General features: G+C 36.1%; 1 protein-coding gene across 1 annotated transcript; it reads right to left on the bottom strand.

Moving 5' to 3' along the window:
* Positions 1-12,957: 12,957 nt before the first annotated feature.
* On the bottom strand, positions 12,958-15,336 carry LOC121727069 (von Willebrand factor D and EGF domain-containing protein-like). The gene is made up of 3 exons (XM_042114745.1): positions 15,151-15,336; positions 14,566-14,656; positions 12,958-13,713 (listed from the first exon to the last, which is right to left on the bottom strand). The coding sequence occupies exons 1-3, from the start codon at positions 15,249-15,251 to the stop codon at positions 12,958-12,960; spliced, it is 948 nt and encodes a 315-aa protein (XP_041970679.1). The 5' UTR covers positions 15,252-15,336.
* Between the last annotated feature and the right edge of the window lie 919 nt (positions 15,337-16,255).

Raw genomic sequence — 16,255 nt, 5'->3', positions numbered from 1 at the left:
AACATCTAGTAATATTATAAAGCGGAAGAGTTTGTTAGTTTGTTTGTTTGAACGCGCTAATCTCAGGAACTACTGGTCCGATTAAAAAATTTTTTCAGTGTTAGATAGCCCATTTATCGAGGAAGGCTACAGGCTATATTTTATCACGCTAATATTAATATAGGAGCTAAGAAATAGAGGAAAATGTGGAAAAAAACTGGAGGAAATATATTTGAAAGGGCTTATCTCACGAATTACTGGAGCAATTTTTCTGTTATTTGGCACAAATAAGAATTAGACCACGTTAAGGATCATAGGTTTTTTTTGTGGACTAATTTGTCTGTGAAATGTCTAATTAATGCGGGCGAAGCCGCGCGGATCTTTATAGCGAATAATACGATTACCCTACAATAAGTTTGCGTCAAGTTCTACAATGATCTTTCCTTAACTGATTTTGCTGTTTGGTATGAAAATACTTTGAGTCCCGGTAAAGGACATAGAATACTTTTTATAATATTAAATAATCCTCGATGGTACCTACCTAAGAAAACTTAGCTTGACCTACACAATGTTATTCGATTTATAAATTAAAATGTTATTTAGCACATATTACGTCGTCGGTTACAGCTGCGCGATAAAACATAAAAACACATAATCAAGTGCCCCGCGGTAGCTACAGTTGCGGAATTTTCCTGCTGATACCACGCCATTTCCGGCGTTGATAACTAGAGGATACTAATGTAATGCTAGATTTATACCACTGGAGACCAGCAAGCCTAACATAATCGGGGTAAAAAAGTAAAATAATAAAAATATTCGATCCTAGCTTTGTCCACACTGTGCTTTTTTCTGTTCGTCAAGGGCATGCGTTATAGCGCAGTCAAAAGCAAACGTGAGGCATGCCCGCGACGCATGCCCTCTGACAGTATCCAAAAAACGAAAATGACAATGTTGGCGTTGCGTTCGTTGACGCATTCAATTATTGAATGCGCCAAAACGAAAGTTGAATGAAAGAAGATGACGAAAATTGTAGACAAAAGCGCATAGTGTAGACATAGGTTATAACTAGGGCATCGAGACCGGGTTTTCCCGAAACGGGAAAACCCGGGTTTTTGGGCTCACGAAAAAACCCGGGCTTTAAAAATGGAACCCGGGTTTTTCGAGCTTTTCGGGTTTTTCGTTTTTTACATTATTATTAAAGGCTAGACCTGATTTAAGGTATTTATAACAAACTAACATATAAATTCTTCATCTTTATAACATTAGTATAGATTTAAGTATTTCTATTATTCATAATTAAACAAAATCTAATATTTTAAAGTAAAAGTTTCGTTTTTAAAGCATCACAGAGTAATTGTCACAAAAATATTTATTTATATTTTGAACATCCTACAAAACTATTCAATGTAAAAAAGCCAAGTCTCTTCAGCAATCTATCCATCGCAAAAAGTTTTCAAATCTCATAGATGTATAATACTTTTCAATCAACATTCAGTGACTGACCAAAGTTTTCTTCATTTTGTGATCAAAGACTTACGAAATAAAGAGAACAATGTCAAAAGAAAACAGATTCAAAGAGTTCTAAGTCTGCTGAAAGTACAGTGGTACTTTCAGCAGACTTATTGATTGGAGGCTTATTTCAGAGGAAATTGATTCATAGGCAGTTGACAGACCAACGTCATTTTGTCGGATCATGTCAAATCAATGTTGATTGTGATCTGTGGGCTAGGTTTGACGTAACGCGACCGAACTATATTGGTCCGCCATCTGCCTAAGAATCAATTTCTCTGATAGTACCGACCGACCGACCGTTGCTCATAAAAATACACCAATCAACAAAGTCTCTATGAAAGAATATCTAAAAACCTATCAGGAATTTTGAAGCGAGCCCTATTATATCCCACAACCTGAGCATTTTTGTGGTACACTTTACCGAAACCCGAAAAAACACGGAAAAAGTACCACACAGTAAAGTTATATAAATATAAATAATATTATGTATTTATCATCGGTTACTCAAGGTTTGGTTACTATGAAAATATAAATTTTAATAGTAACCAAACCAAATTTACCGTAACAAAAAAACAAATGAGCCTCAAAACTCGGCTTTTAGCTAGTACTAATTGATTTTTACCTTGTAAAATAATCCAAAATATATGTTTGTGCCTTGCTATGGTATGTGGCCCAGTCTTCTTTGCAATTTAAAGTCAATTTTATAGTCGTCTAACTTACTTAAAAACCTCTTAAAGCTTTTTGTCCTCATTTGTTATGTATGTATTCGCAATAGTCATAAATCATAATCGTATCAGATAACTGTGGGCTAGCCCTAAGTTTAAATAATCTAATTAAATTAATCCAGTATTAAGACAATGCTACCAGTAAAATAGCTCCAGAAAAACAGCCCCTAGAAACCGACAAAGCCATCCAGAGGAGTTTCTATCAAGTTGGTTCTTTTGATGTGAAACAATTTTGTATTCCAGCATTACAGTCTGGCAAATGCGGCAGATTGCTTTTCATGAGCTTCGGAGACTGATGTTGGTAAAAAAATATACTAATAGGATGAATGATCTTTCTATAGCCGGCCGTGGATGGCATACTCACTGCGGAATTATTAATACAGTGATTTTAGTGATGAAATACAAGCCGGGGTTGTTATCAGCACCAGCACCAGATACAATTTCTTGTGTGTTGCACCATGACACCATGGTTTAGCTTCCAAACTCATAAGAAGCAACCTTCCCTTTTCCAAAAAGGTTAGTTCCCGAACCGGTGGTAGGCACCATAGTATCGACGTTCGGTAAAGTTTTTGTAAAAAAATTACTCCGAATAAAAATATTTTTGATTTTGATTTTTTGATTTTGATTTTCCGCATTTGCCGAGTGGTCTGGTCTGGTCAAATAAATGGTTATCTGACATGAATTCTGTCACAATAGACTAGAACAAACAACTACAAATTTATTTAAGGGATTTTCCAGTAAGTTAGAAAATTAACTTAAATTGCAAAGAGCAATCGGCTTAGCAAAAAAGCAATTTAAGGTAAAAACTATGGCACAAAAATTTAGTCACAGGTGTGAAGTATGCCAAACATCAATTAGGATTAAGTAATTATTAATAATTTGACAATCATCAGTAAAAACGTAAAAAATTAAATAAAGATTTGCTGGCATACGTTTTATATTAAAGCTTATTTTTCAATTTACTGTCTTCAAAAATTCGATATAGATTTTATATATTTCATAAAATGCAAATTACATTTTAATAATACATTTATTTGGGGATGAAGCTTGTTCTAACACATAAATTTGGCCCGAAAATCTATATTTTTAAGCTTTGATAAGATCAGTAATATAGAGGAGGTTAAAACAGTCGCCTCAATAAAAGTATGATACGGCGTTGCCCGTTTGGCGTTTACCCGAGACTTGGTTTGGCAGTGATTTGACCCGAAACAATGGTATTTAAATAGTATTTAACTGGGTAGGTGCTGACAATCGCAGAAAATCATATGTAACGTATTTTCGCATTGTTGATATTTGAATTATAAAAAAACCCGAAAAAACCCGAAAATCCCGGGTACCCGGTTTTGGGCGAGCGCAGACCCCCCAAATCAAATGAAACTCGAAAACCGTATGTTTAGTATTTTTAACTTTGCTCTTAAAAAAGGAAAAATAAGTCTCCGCGACATCGTTTTGTTGAATAAAAATGTTTAGGAGGGGGGGGGATTGGGGGGGGTCGCAGCTCCAAGAGACAACTGGTGCCGAAGCTTGCTGCATATAAATCAAACGACACTCGAAATCTGTAAGGATAACGAAGATAAAAGCTCATAGCAAGAAAAGGAGTGGAGATAGATGCAAAGTGTAAAGGAGAAATTTGTAGGAAATTTTATGAGCTTTCATTGCGTACAGCACTTTTTTCTCTACAACGAACCGTTTTAGCGATATAGTCAAAAAACTAAAAATAACGAAACTTGAGCCCCTCCCTCCCACCCTAGGCGATATCGTAATAATATATAGCCTATGTATTGACCCGACCTCTAAGTAATATCCGTGCAAAATTTGAAGTAAATCCATCCAGTACTTTCTGAGTTTATTCCGGACATACATACAGACAAACAGACAAAAATTCTAAAAACTATATTTTTGGCTTCTATATCGATTGTAGATCACGTCGCAAGTATTATTTTTCAAAAATTTTCAATGTACAGAATTGACTTTCCTACGATTTTATTATATGTATAGATAAAACTAGCTGACCCGGCAAACGATGTTTTGCCATAATATAAATTATTTCTAGTACCGATATAAAAAGAAGATAAAAAAATTCTCAGGCCAAACAAATGAACATACAAAATTTCATTAAAAACGGTTGAGCCGAGGAGTTCGCGCACAAACACTGTGACACGAGAATTTTATACAATATAATTAGCTGTCCCGGCAAACGTTGTTTTGCAGTATAAAGTATTTCGCCCATATTATTTTATTGAAGAGACTAAATATATTAAGTATGGCACCATGGCAATGTCCATCGCTATCCCGTCGCACAAACAATGGTCGCCGTCAGTCTCGAGTTGTAATATGTAATTTACTATTATTTCTTCAGCAAATACACTTATCAAAATAAAAAGTAGCCAGTACTGAATATGCATATAAAATTTGGTAAAAATTAGTAAAGCCGTTTCGGAGGAGTACGGTAAGTAACATTGTGACACGAGAATTTTATATACATATAAGAAAAAGTTAACGGGACGAACAAGATTTGCTTGGTCGGCATGGATTATATAATTATTTTCGCGCGCGTCATTGTTCCGATCCGATCCGATTTTGATCAATCTCATGCGAATTTTATGCGTAATAAGAACAAATTTGAATAAAATCCCATTTTCCACTCATTTTTCTTCAACTTGTCCTTTTGGTAGCAGCGATGTACTTATATTATACTAGCTGTCCCGGCAAACGTTGTTTTGCCATAAAATGATTTTTCCTGTTTTCCTGCTTTTCTCTTGAAGTTTTTTCTGATTTTTTTTCTATAGACCTCACGGAGCCCGAGACCTTCTCAACGAATGCAAAACCGTGAAAATCTGTTCGTGCGTTCTGGAGTTATAGCGACGGGAAGGAAAACCCGACTTATTTTTATATATTAGATAACCTGAAGGCTGAAGCTTTCCTCGATAAATTGACTATTTAACGCAATTATTTTGAACTTATAGTTTCTGATATAATCGCGTTCAAAGAAACTAACAAACTCTTCAGCTTTGTGATATTTATGTCTGTTTATGTGGTCCGTACAAAAACTAGATAGGTGGTAGAATATGTCAAAAAGGAAAATAACTAATCAATTTTATATTTTGGCTTGGCAAAAATTGTTTGCAGCATCATCTTTGCCCACTTTCTCTACAACTGTTTGACAAAAATCGGCTCTTTGCCATGTCCAACAATGTTTGACATGAGAAAGACTTGATATTATAAAACTTCACCTGGTGGTAGCTGTGGATGATATTATTTTTAGGGTTCCGTACCCAAAGGGTGGAAACGGGACCCTATTACTTCGATGTCTGTCCGCCTGTCCGTCCGTCCGTCCGTCCGTCTGTCTGTTTCCAGGCTGTAACTCAAGAACCGCTATAGCTAGACTGTTGAAATTTGGACAGATTGTGTATTTTTGTTGCAGTTATAACAACAAGTACTAAAAATAAAATAAAATAAATATTTAAGGGGGGCTCCCATACCATAAACGTGATTTTTTCGACTTTTTTTGCTCTATATCAATAATGGCAACAGGTAGGTACTTGAATTTTTCACAAAGTCCTTTATTATATGTGCTCTTTAATATTTAATTATAATATTAAAATAAAATAAAAATGTAAGGGGGGTTCCCATACAAAAACACAATTTTTGGCCTATTTTTCCTCTATAACTGTACGGAACCCATCGTGCGCGTGTCTGACTCGCACTTGGCCTATTTTTTCTTACAGTTCTCGAAACCACAAAACCAAAAGCCAATACAGCGCTGCTACTTTGACAGTAAAGTCTATACAAGATACACACCCTAAAGTATTACATATTATAACTATGTATGTATATAAGTAAGTAATCCCCTAGCGACAACGAAATATCGAAAACCGTCATCATTATATAGTCGCAACGACGCGACTGTTGTTAAAGTTAAAAGTTTAAACTTAATTGGCTAAATAACTTTACCCCGATTCTACCATTTTAATGGCACATTCTTGTTGAATCTTTTCTGGGTTGTAAGCACGTATTCATATTGAATATTTTTATACCTCGATCGTGGAAATCGCAGACACAAAAGGTTTTCAATTGTTATGCGATAGCCGAACGTGGGGATTGATGGGTTAAACAATAATTAATGTAAAATTTTGGTTATGATGATTTCGGAGAATGTACCTAGAAGGCGTTAGACTATTGTTTGACGTTTCATGCAATACTATACTCCACTCGGGCTAACTTGTCGCCAGCGGTCATTGACCCCCTGTCAAAAACCTGCCACTTTCCATATAAACCACGATTGACAATGAAGTGTCAGATATTGTCAATCGTGGTTTTATATGGAAAATGACAAGTTTTTGACAGGGAGTCAATGGCCGCTAGCGACAAGTTAGCCCGAGTGGAGTATATATTATTTTACTTTGATAGGAAACGGACTGCATCGAACAAGGAACGAAGTCGCTTGCTATACTAGAATCAGGGTACAGGTGATACGTTCTGAAAAACCCTCACGACACGATAATAGGCGAAATTGAATGTAAAAGTGAGTCAGCTCGTGGGGTGAAATACCAAATCTTATTGATTTTGAATGTTCAAAGTCTCCGCTGTTTTGGCTTTTTATATCCTTTTTCCCTACTGTTTATTATTCTAATATGTTTGCAAAATATTATGCTGCCACTCTGGTAAAGTACCAGCACAAAGTGTATTTATTCACAATAGTAACTATATTATGAAAACGAGTGCTAATAAAAAATGCTTACATCCTACATATATAATTATTATAATACGTGGGAGAGCCATGCTTCGGCACGAATGGGTCGGCTCGACCGGAGAAATACCACGTTCTCACAGAAAACCGGCGTGAAACAGCGCTAGCGCTGTGTTTCGCCGAGTGAGTGAGTTTACCGGAGGCCCAATTCCCTACCCTATTCCCTTCCCTACCCTCCCCAATTCCCTTCCCATCCCTACCCTCCCCTATTACCCTATTCCCTCTTAAAAGGCCGGCAACGCACCTGCAGCTCTTCTGATGGTGCGAGTGTCCATGGGCGACGGAAGTTGTTTTCCATCAGGTGACCCATTTGCTCGTTTGCCCCCTTATTTCATTAAAAAAAAACAAAAAAAATAATAATATAAAAGCCGAGATGTTTACGTCTGATGAAATTTGTTATGAAAATACTTGGAATCCCGGTAAATGACATACTCGCGGGTTAGTTTAATTCACTGAATAATTTACGATCAAAGAGTTATTATGATGAACTTTACCAAGGACGAAGTTACGAACATACTTGTTCTTTTAGGCTATAAAAATTTTGTAATAGGACATCACTATTATCCTTCCTTATTTATAATAATCAGTCTTACATTTGGACAACAATTTAGAAATTGGACATTACTACACCAAATCAATCAAATCAAATCAAATGTCTTTATTGCCAGAATGTTGTACATAAACAGGTCTTATATTAACTTCTTATAGTTCTAACATTCTGCCATAACAATGGCGTGCAATTAAATTATTAAGTTTATATTATTACTTACATCATTATCTTACAAAAAAAAGTCTTAAGTATATAGTTTGTCAATTAAAGAAATATAATTAAGCTTTATAAAACAAAATATTGATTATAAATAAATTTTAAAATGATTAATTTATGTCATATTATGATAATTTTATTACATGTATATTGCATTATTTTTCATTAGGGAAAATTAAGTACAAAATTGGTTGATGTTAAGTCGAATTTCGAAAAAGGCACTAATGAAGTATAAGAATTATTTCTACTTTTTATATCATATTTTTAAGAATATTTTTTTTACCTTGTATTGACATGGACTTTATTAAATCCTTAAATAATATAAATGTTATTTATAGAGTAGACGGGCACAAGTTTTCTTTAAGTTCGTCGAAACAAAATTTGAACATTTTCTTACTGTTATTATTGGCAATGAAAATATTATTATACATTCCCAAAATAAATTATGTTAAAATGTTCTTAATTCGCGAAAGTCATATTAGTATTCAAAATTTTCTTCTGCTTTATTCCACAAGGTGGATTCGATGTGTGTGGGATGGACGATGGTGGTGGCTTCATGCGTGGTGATACCACGAGTTAGATATACCTACACGCTACAGCCTTATCATATCAGGCCAACCAGGCCAGGTACGCAGGAGTAATTTTATAGTGCTCAAGTGTGTGTGCAGTACACAAGAGCACTCTCTATTCCTTCACTCTCATAACCCAGTGGGACGGAAGACCGACACGACTGGCGAGAGATCAGGTGCAGGGCCGACTTTTTACATGCCCATCCGACGCATGGATTATCTTACTTGTCAGACAATCAGGTGATCAGCCTGCATTGTCCTAACCAAACTTGGAAATAACATATTTACAACGCGGGAATCGAACCCACGACCTCCGATTCTAGAGCCACGCTCTTAACCACAAGACCACGGAGGCGTTAAGGCTTATCATATCGTAGCAGCATTGTAACGGTCTCTGCGGTTAGGACTTGTCAACATAATAGGTACTTACAGCACGTAAACATTGCGCAATGACTATAAAATTATTCAATACTAGATGACACCCGCAACTCCATTGCGGCAAAGTTCACGCCGGAACCGTACATTTTTCCGGGATAAAACATATCCTATGTCCTTTCCCGGGATTCAAGGTATCTCCATACCGAATTTCAGCTAAATCGGTTCAGCGGTTTGGGCGTGAAGAGGTAACCAACAGACAGACACATTTTCTCATTTATAATATTTGAACAAAGTATCCCAGAGACCGAGCTGCTTTGTACGCGGAGTTCAAAGAATGAGGAAACAAAATATAGATTTTCCAATGTTTCCCATAAACAACCAGATGTATCATAAACATGTAATATTGTCTCCTTTAAAGTATGATGATAGGGTGATAATAATAATTACGTTATTTAAACATTATTTTTGTTTGCCGCTATAATATTACAAAAACATAATATTAGACCATGGAATAAAAATGCATTAATATTTCAAAGTTAAAACATATCAAAGGAAGAGCTTTTCCCACATATGGGCTTTAACAAATCAACACTCCAGTTGCAACGATGGGTGACTTAAGTTTGAATTGACGTATCTCTAGTTTTTGTCTCCTGGTAATCTAGAACCTAACTACAACACCTAATTTTACCAAAACTCGTTTAGCAGTTTTTGCGTAAAGAAGTAATAAACACGCACACAATACAGAAAGTCGGTGCCCTAAATGTATGATGAGTAATTTCCTTGGCGCCATTATCTAATGAATATCATTACTAGACTTGATTCATACTTCTCTCATTAATATTCCTGATCGATAAGGCATACTAATATGTATTTAACATATTGTTAGGTTATTTAGTAAGCTATAGGTTCAATAGCCTCTTCTTGGTAAAGATTATATTATAACCTCAAAAATAATTGCGCAGTGTTCGATTTCTGGACTTTTTCGTGCGGCGAGAAATGAGCGGAGCATACCTGCATGGAGATTGGAGACGCGCTATTGGTAGGATTAGTTCACTCTCCGAAGAGCATTTACGTATCCCGGGCTTGTATACACTGTAAATCTTATTCAAGTATGCAATACGATAATTTTATATATTATATTAGAAAGAAGATAAAATATAATATTATGTACTCAGTCATAAATTAACTAAGTAAAATTTGAGCTGTGAGAGCTGTGGCACATTTAAGAGGATACAACAGGGGCTAGAGAAATGAAAAAAAAGTACGTGTAATATCTATAGCTGTCTCCCTTACCTCAAGCCTATACCGCAGAACGCGATAGAGACAACTGCAGAAAATCCAGAAAATCAACGATTCGTTGTCCCCTGATTCCTTCTCCAAAACTTAACCGATTTAAGTACTTTTTTCATTAAAGATTAAAAAAAGGCTTGAGCTGTGTTCCTATGTTTTGCTTTTTTTGTATAATCTAGCCAAATCTGTTTTCTGGACGTTTGAACACAGCGGAAAATCTGGCCATTTTTTTGGGTTTTTGAACGTTCATATCTTATTTAATAATTAAATTATGAAGAAAAAGAAAACATAGGGACATTGTTTTAGTGGCCGTAGATATTCAGGAAAAAAATTATAACTCTACTAGCATTATCCAGGGAGGTAACAGGGGACAACGTTTGTATGGAAAAAATCACGGTGTGGAATCCTCTTAAGGCGAGGATAAACCTCAATTTGTTATTCCGCGACTTCCGGTTTACCTAGTTCCAATATAATTACGAAGTTTTAAAAAAATATGAGATATAAAGCACAATATTTAAAATACTTTAAACCATAAACATTTCAATAAAACTTAATACTTTGGCTGTAATTAATTTACAAACTCACCTCCGATAAAATCTATTTCATCGAAATATAAGTATTAACTAGGATAAGTATACATTTTATTTCAATAAATTGTTAGTAAATCTATATTAAAAACTCTTTAACCGAACAATTTTGTTTCTTAATGTTTATTTCCAAAGATATTTTAAAAAAACATGAAAAAAAGAGAAGATCCGCTCGAGTGACTACAGTTTTATGCTAAGCCAAAATGAATCTTATTGCGATGCGTATACGCTTGGTCTTTGGTTGTGTGCAAAGTTATCATTTAGGATTGAGATTAATCCCCGCCTTAAGTTGTTAATCGTTCTTGGCTTTTTAATAAATATTTACCGATTAAGACGATGTTTGTTTTGACAAGTCCTATCAGTGTTTTATATCATGTTTTAGATAGAATTATAATACTTTCTAATTACTGTTACATAAAATAAGTATTACATTTGTCTAATTACCGCACCCATAAAAATTTTAAGTCTTATTATCTAAAAAACTATAATTAACTGTTGCATGCCTTATTCATTATTGTATTCGTACCTTTCATTACTTTCGTTTTTTAATGTGATTAAGTCAAATGAAGAAAGAAAAAAAGGGTTACGGTAACTAGGAAAATCGGAGAATGACCGTTGTAATAAGACGAGTTGTTATTGGTAGATCGCGATTGACGTTGACACGTTATTGTATAAATTTTTTTTATGAAATAAGGGGGCAAACGAGCAAACGGGTTACCTGATGGAAAGCAACTTCCGTCGCCCATGGACACTCGCAGCATCAGAAGAGCTGCAAGTGCGTTGCCGGCCTCTTAAGAGGAAATAGGGTAATAGGGGAGGGTAGCGAAGGGATGGGAAGGGAATAGGGTAGGGTAGGGAAGGGGATTGGGCCTCCGGTAAACTCACTCACTGTTTCACGCCGGTTTTCTGTGAGAACGTGGTATTTCTCCGGTCAAGCCGGCCCATTCGTGCCGAACCATGGCTCTCCCACGTCTAAATATGCACCTACTGCACCCTCGAGTATCGCCGACAGAACTTAAGTTGTGCTCGGTCTTGCCCAAGAGTCAGCCCAGCGGGGCTAAAATGGTCGCTTTGAAGAATCATGATATGAATCATAATATGATTCATTTTTCTAAAATCGCAAAATGCAACTCTGCTTGCAATTCATTTCTGTATTTTTGTACTGATTTGACATTTGTCAGTTTGACAGTTTCGACAAATCACTTGCTGAATTGATTGAGAGGAATTGCTAAATGTGACCATTTTAGCCCCGCTGACCGCAACGAGATTTAATACTAATTCAAACGCATCTCTCGCATCTCCGCGTCACTGCGACTGAACTGAACCTTAGATGTAATTTTAATAAAAACCTGCAATATTCTTCCATTTTCAATGTTTAATTTTTTATGCCATACTTTAAATACATTTTCCGTCAAAAATCATCAGATAACTAAGAATAAAAATGTCAAGAATTAAAAAGTAAATTAACCTTGATATCCAGATGGACTCCACGTTTCATCTAAAATAACGACAGGTCTTTGAACTTGTCACTGTTTGCGAAATTATAAGCAACGATAATTTAGTTTTGTTAGCGTTAGGCTTGTATTGAATATTGTTAAAAATAAGTTAACTTCTTTTTATAGAATCCCGTTTCGATCCACGATTCCCAGAATCTTGAAAATCTAAACGGGAAACTTGATATTATTGACTAGAATTTTTGTTCCTTAGTAGCGATTAAATTGATTCCATTTGTAGTATTGGTTGCCTATTATTTATACTTTTTAAGCAAACTCGAAGTTGTGGCCTGAATTCACTTTGATTAGTGATAAGTGCAGGTGATTATATTCTCCTAATCACTAACAAATCACCTGCACTCGCACTAATCAAAGTGAATGCAGGCCCTAACTAAGTGATTAGCATGTTCTATAAGCGTACGCATAAAGGTGACCGTTGTACGCATGCGCAGGACGCTCGCACACTGGGCCGACTACGAGTCACGCACTCGTGATATGAATGACGATAACGAATCCTGTCATCGCCATTGTCTCAGATGCTCTAGTATGCAAAAGTTACATCTAAATACAGGAATACAAAGAGCTGTCAGAGTTAGAATGATTTAGAATCTACTTCTGAAACTATAGTTGAATATGATAACGCAAAATCAAACTCAAATACGTCTCATTAAGTCACACCCGATTAAAAGTGCTGTAAGTATGACTTTTCTATGTGCCGGCAGATTAAATAAGAAAAGTATACGTCTTTAGAAGTTTTAGCACCCCGTGGGTAGAGTTCGTGTCGTCTTTTATCTTTTATAAATGATTTGAAAAAGCTAAAGATACAAAGCTTTAAAGTTTGCGAACAATAATAGTTATGCTCTAAGTTCATAAGTTCATAAGTTGTAAAGTAATTATTCAAAGTATACTCACTCGTCCGGAACGCAGCCCGATATACACGTGCCATTTTCGTCACACTTTTTGCAGTTACTTGGGCACGGTGTCATGCATCTCTTACTGGTCTCATTCATAACAAGCCCGTCGTTACAGGAGCAAGTGTTTGGCGCTGAGCAGTAACCGTTTAAGCATTCTGTGGAGCACACTGGCTGGCATATGCTTCCATTTCTCGTAAAACCCTCATTGCATACACATTCATTACCACTTATTCTTCCATTTACACATGGGACGCAATCGTTGCCGTATTTCACGAAGCCTTCCAAACATTCGCATGTGTTTGGCGCTATACATTTAGCGTTGGCGCATGCACATACTGGTTCGCATGTGGCATCAACTAATTCGTAGCCAGCTTCGCATGTGCATACGTTTGGTGCCGTGCATGATCCGTTTTGGCACTTCTCACAAGTCGGAACGCACTCCAAGTGCTCAGTTGCAGCGTAACCTCGATCGCAATCGTGGCAGTGAGTTGAGTTAAAGGGTGTAAAGTTTTCGTGACACTGGCAGGTACCGCTGCGGCAGTCGGCGTTGACGCAGGGTGGGTCACATTCGGGCATGACGCATGTGTTCTTGTGGTCGGGATGGTGGGTCAGCGGGGGGTCACACTGACACACTTCTGGGCCGGTGCAGCGGCCACCGACGCACCCGGTGCTACATAAGGGAGTGCAAGAGTTCCCGTTGTACTCCCAGCCTTTACAGCACACGTTGTTTTTCCGGGATACTATGTAATTCTGTAAAAAAATACTCTATGCAAGAATGTTCTCCAGTTTGAAAGAAATTAGTGTGTACAGGGTGTAACAAAACAGTGATAATACTTTCGAATGCGTAATCGGTAATGTGTATGTGTCGCTTGTATAGAGGTTACGTGTGAAAGTAGAAGCGCTGAAAGAGTAACTTTTTTAATAATTTTTGTCTAGGCAAACTTATGAGACTATGACGCTTGCCCATACAATCTCAAAAAAAAATACTATTTCAGCTTTGCCCTTTACCAGTGAACTCTATGTAAGGGCAAATATACCCTAAACTAAAGTACTATCCTTTGTTTTTTTATGCCCTGTATTGTTATAAGTTATTTTAAATATGAATGCCCTGTATGTTACAAGTATGGTTTGCAAGGATTAGCACGGCTTCTGGACTTCCCTCATCGTAAAACACCTTACATAGCCCCGAGGATAAAACCTTCACCCTAGTTTGGGTTATTCACAGTATTTTGGGGAAATTACGCCGGAGGAAATGGCTATCAAATTTTCTGCCCCAAATAATGTTACAGACAGACAATGCCGAGGAATTAATTCGTATTTGTAGCCGATTGTTACGCTTGATGAATAATGTTATAGGATAATATATCAATTATGGTTTATTAATCCTTCGATCGTGAATAATTGGAAATGCTATTGTATTCTATTGTCGCGATCACCGGTGCTCTTATAGGGCTTGAAGGAATAAGCATTTAAGGAACTTTAAAAACACTTTGATTGTACTACCTTTTTTTAAATTATTGTTTTAGGCTCCCTTTATGAATCTTAGTATTGTGCATTGTAACATCGTAATTACATTGTAAAATACTGCAAAAAACGACTTACCTCTTTCTTCGTCCGCCTGACCACACATTTTCTTTTGCCACACATTTTGTTAATTGCTACATTGTAAGTTTTTATTCGGCTCTTTCGTTCGCTGGAATCGATAAAAAAAACAAATAAAGTATTTTAGAAAAACGTAAAGTTTTTATGCGAGTACCTATAGTCTGTCAAGAAAGTGAAGAAATTAAAAAGTGGCAACATCTTAGTGTCATCCCTTTCAAATCAATCTAAGAAAAAAGGGATGACACCGTAGTGTCATCCCTTTTTTCAAAAGTGAAGAAATTAAAAAGTGGCAACATCGTAATGTTGCCACTTTCAATCACTTTCTTTCACACCGGAATATCTAATCCGATTTCATTGCAACTCGTAGAAGATGAGGCCTTGGTTAGTTGAGCCTTATCTTCAAGAAATTATTATTTGTTTAACATAATATATTATATTAGGATATTAACTACGGTATTTACCACTCCATATAAAATAAAAGGCTTGATACGACTGAGCTAGCCGAGAATGGAGTCTTCACAGTAATTTTACTTCAGCTTCAACCATGGTAGGTTACTAAAAATGGCTCTCAAAAGCTTTATTTACCTGCTTTTTACAACACAAACGCCCACATCGCCCGCCTTCAAACTCTCCACATAACTCAATTCGCACATCACTATCAAAACTAAACAGAATTTGAAAATCATTTTTTTATTTTATAATTTCGCAAGACACCACCATTTCACAATGTACAGAGTGTTGAAATAACGATCACTATTCACGAGGCGTGCATCCCTTTACCAGCACCATTTGGAATATAATCTTTAGGACCTTATCGTATGAACTCAATTTTGATAAATCGCGTGGGTGGATGACCCGCTTCGACTCCTTTGTATGATGGAATTGAAAATTAATTATTATTTATTCTATGTACAATTGTACCATAGAGTTGAGGTAGAGAGTAGGATGTAGGTACGAAAACTTGATGTGGATTGTTACAATTTATATATGTAAGTTACTTTATAAAATTAAATAAAATATTATGTTTTTTACTAACCTATGTCCACATCCATCAATATAAACGCTGATATAGCTGATGCTTTTGTAAAAAACTTTAAATAATTTTAGTATCTACGCCTACTTCAGACCGCAACGCGACGCGTAGATGCATTTCTAAATTGTATGGGGTTAACAGATTTGCAAGAAATATCGCGTCGCTGTCTGAATTGACCATTAAGAGGATTCCACACCGCCGCTTTTCCATACAAATAGAGTTATGATTTTTTTCCTGAATATCTATGGCCACTATTAGCATGTCCCTATGTTTTCTTTTTTTTTCATAATTTAATTATTAAAAAAGATAAGAACGTCCAAAAACCCAAAAAAATGGCCAGATTTTCCTCTGTGTTCAAACACCCAGAAAAGAAAACTGACTAGAATATACAAAAAAATAAAACATAGGAACACAGCTCAAGCCTTGCTTTAATTCTTAATGAAAAAATTACTTAAATCGGTTAAGTTTTGGAGAAGGAATCAGCGGATAACGAATCGAAGATTTTCTGTTCTTTTATTAGAACTTTTGTCGTGTTGTCTCTATCGCGCTCTGCGGTGGGAGACTTGAGATTGGTGAGACAGCAATACATTTTCAAATACCTATTTTCAATTTCTCTCTCCCCTGGTGTATCCTCTTAAACTATAGCGATGTTATAAT

The sequence above is a fragment of the Aricia agestis genome, chromosome 5, assembly GCF_905147365.1.
Source record: "Aricia agestis chromosome 5, ilAriAges1.1, whole genome shotgun sequence".
Lineage (NCBI taxonomy): Eukaryota > Metazoa > Arthropoda > Insecta > Lepidoptera > Lycaenidae > Aricia > Aricia agestis.
Note: the sequence above shows the minus strand (reverse complement) of the source record. Positions and strands in the feature narration are given on the sequence as shown.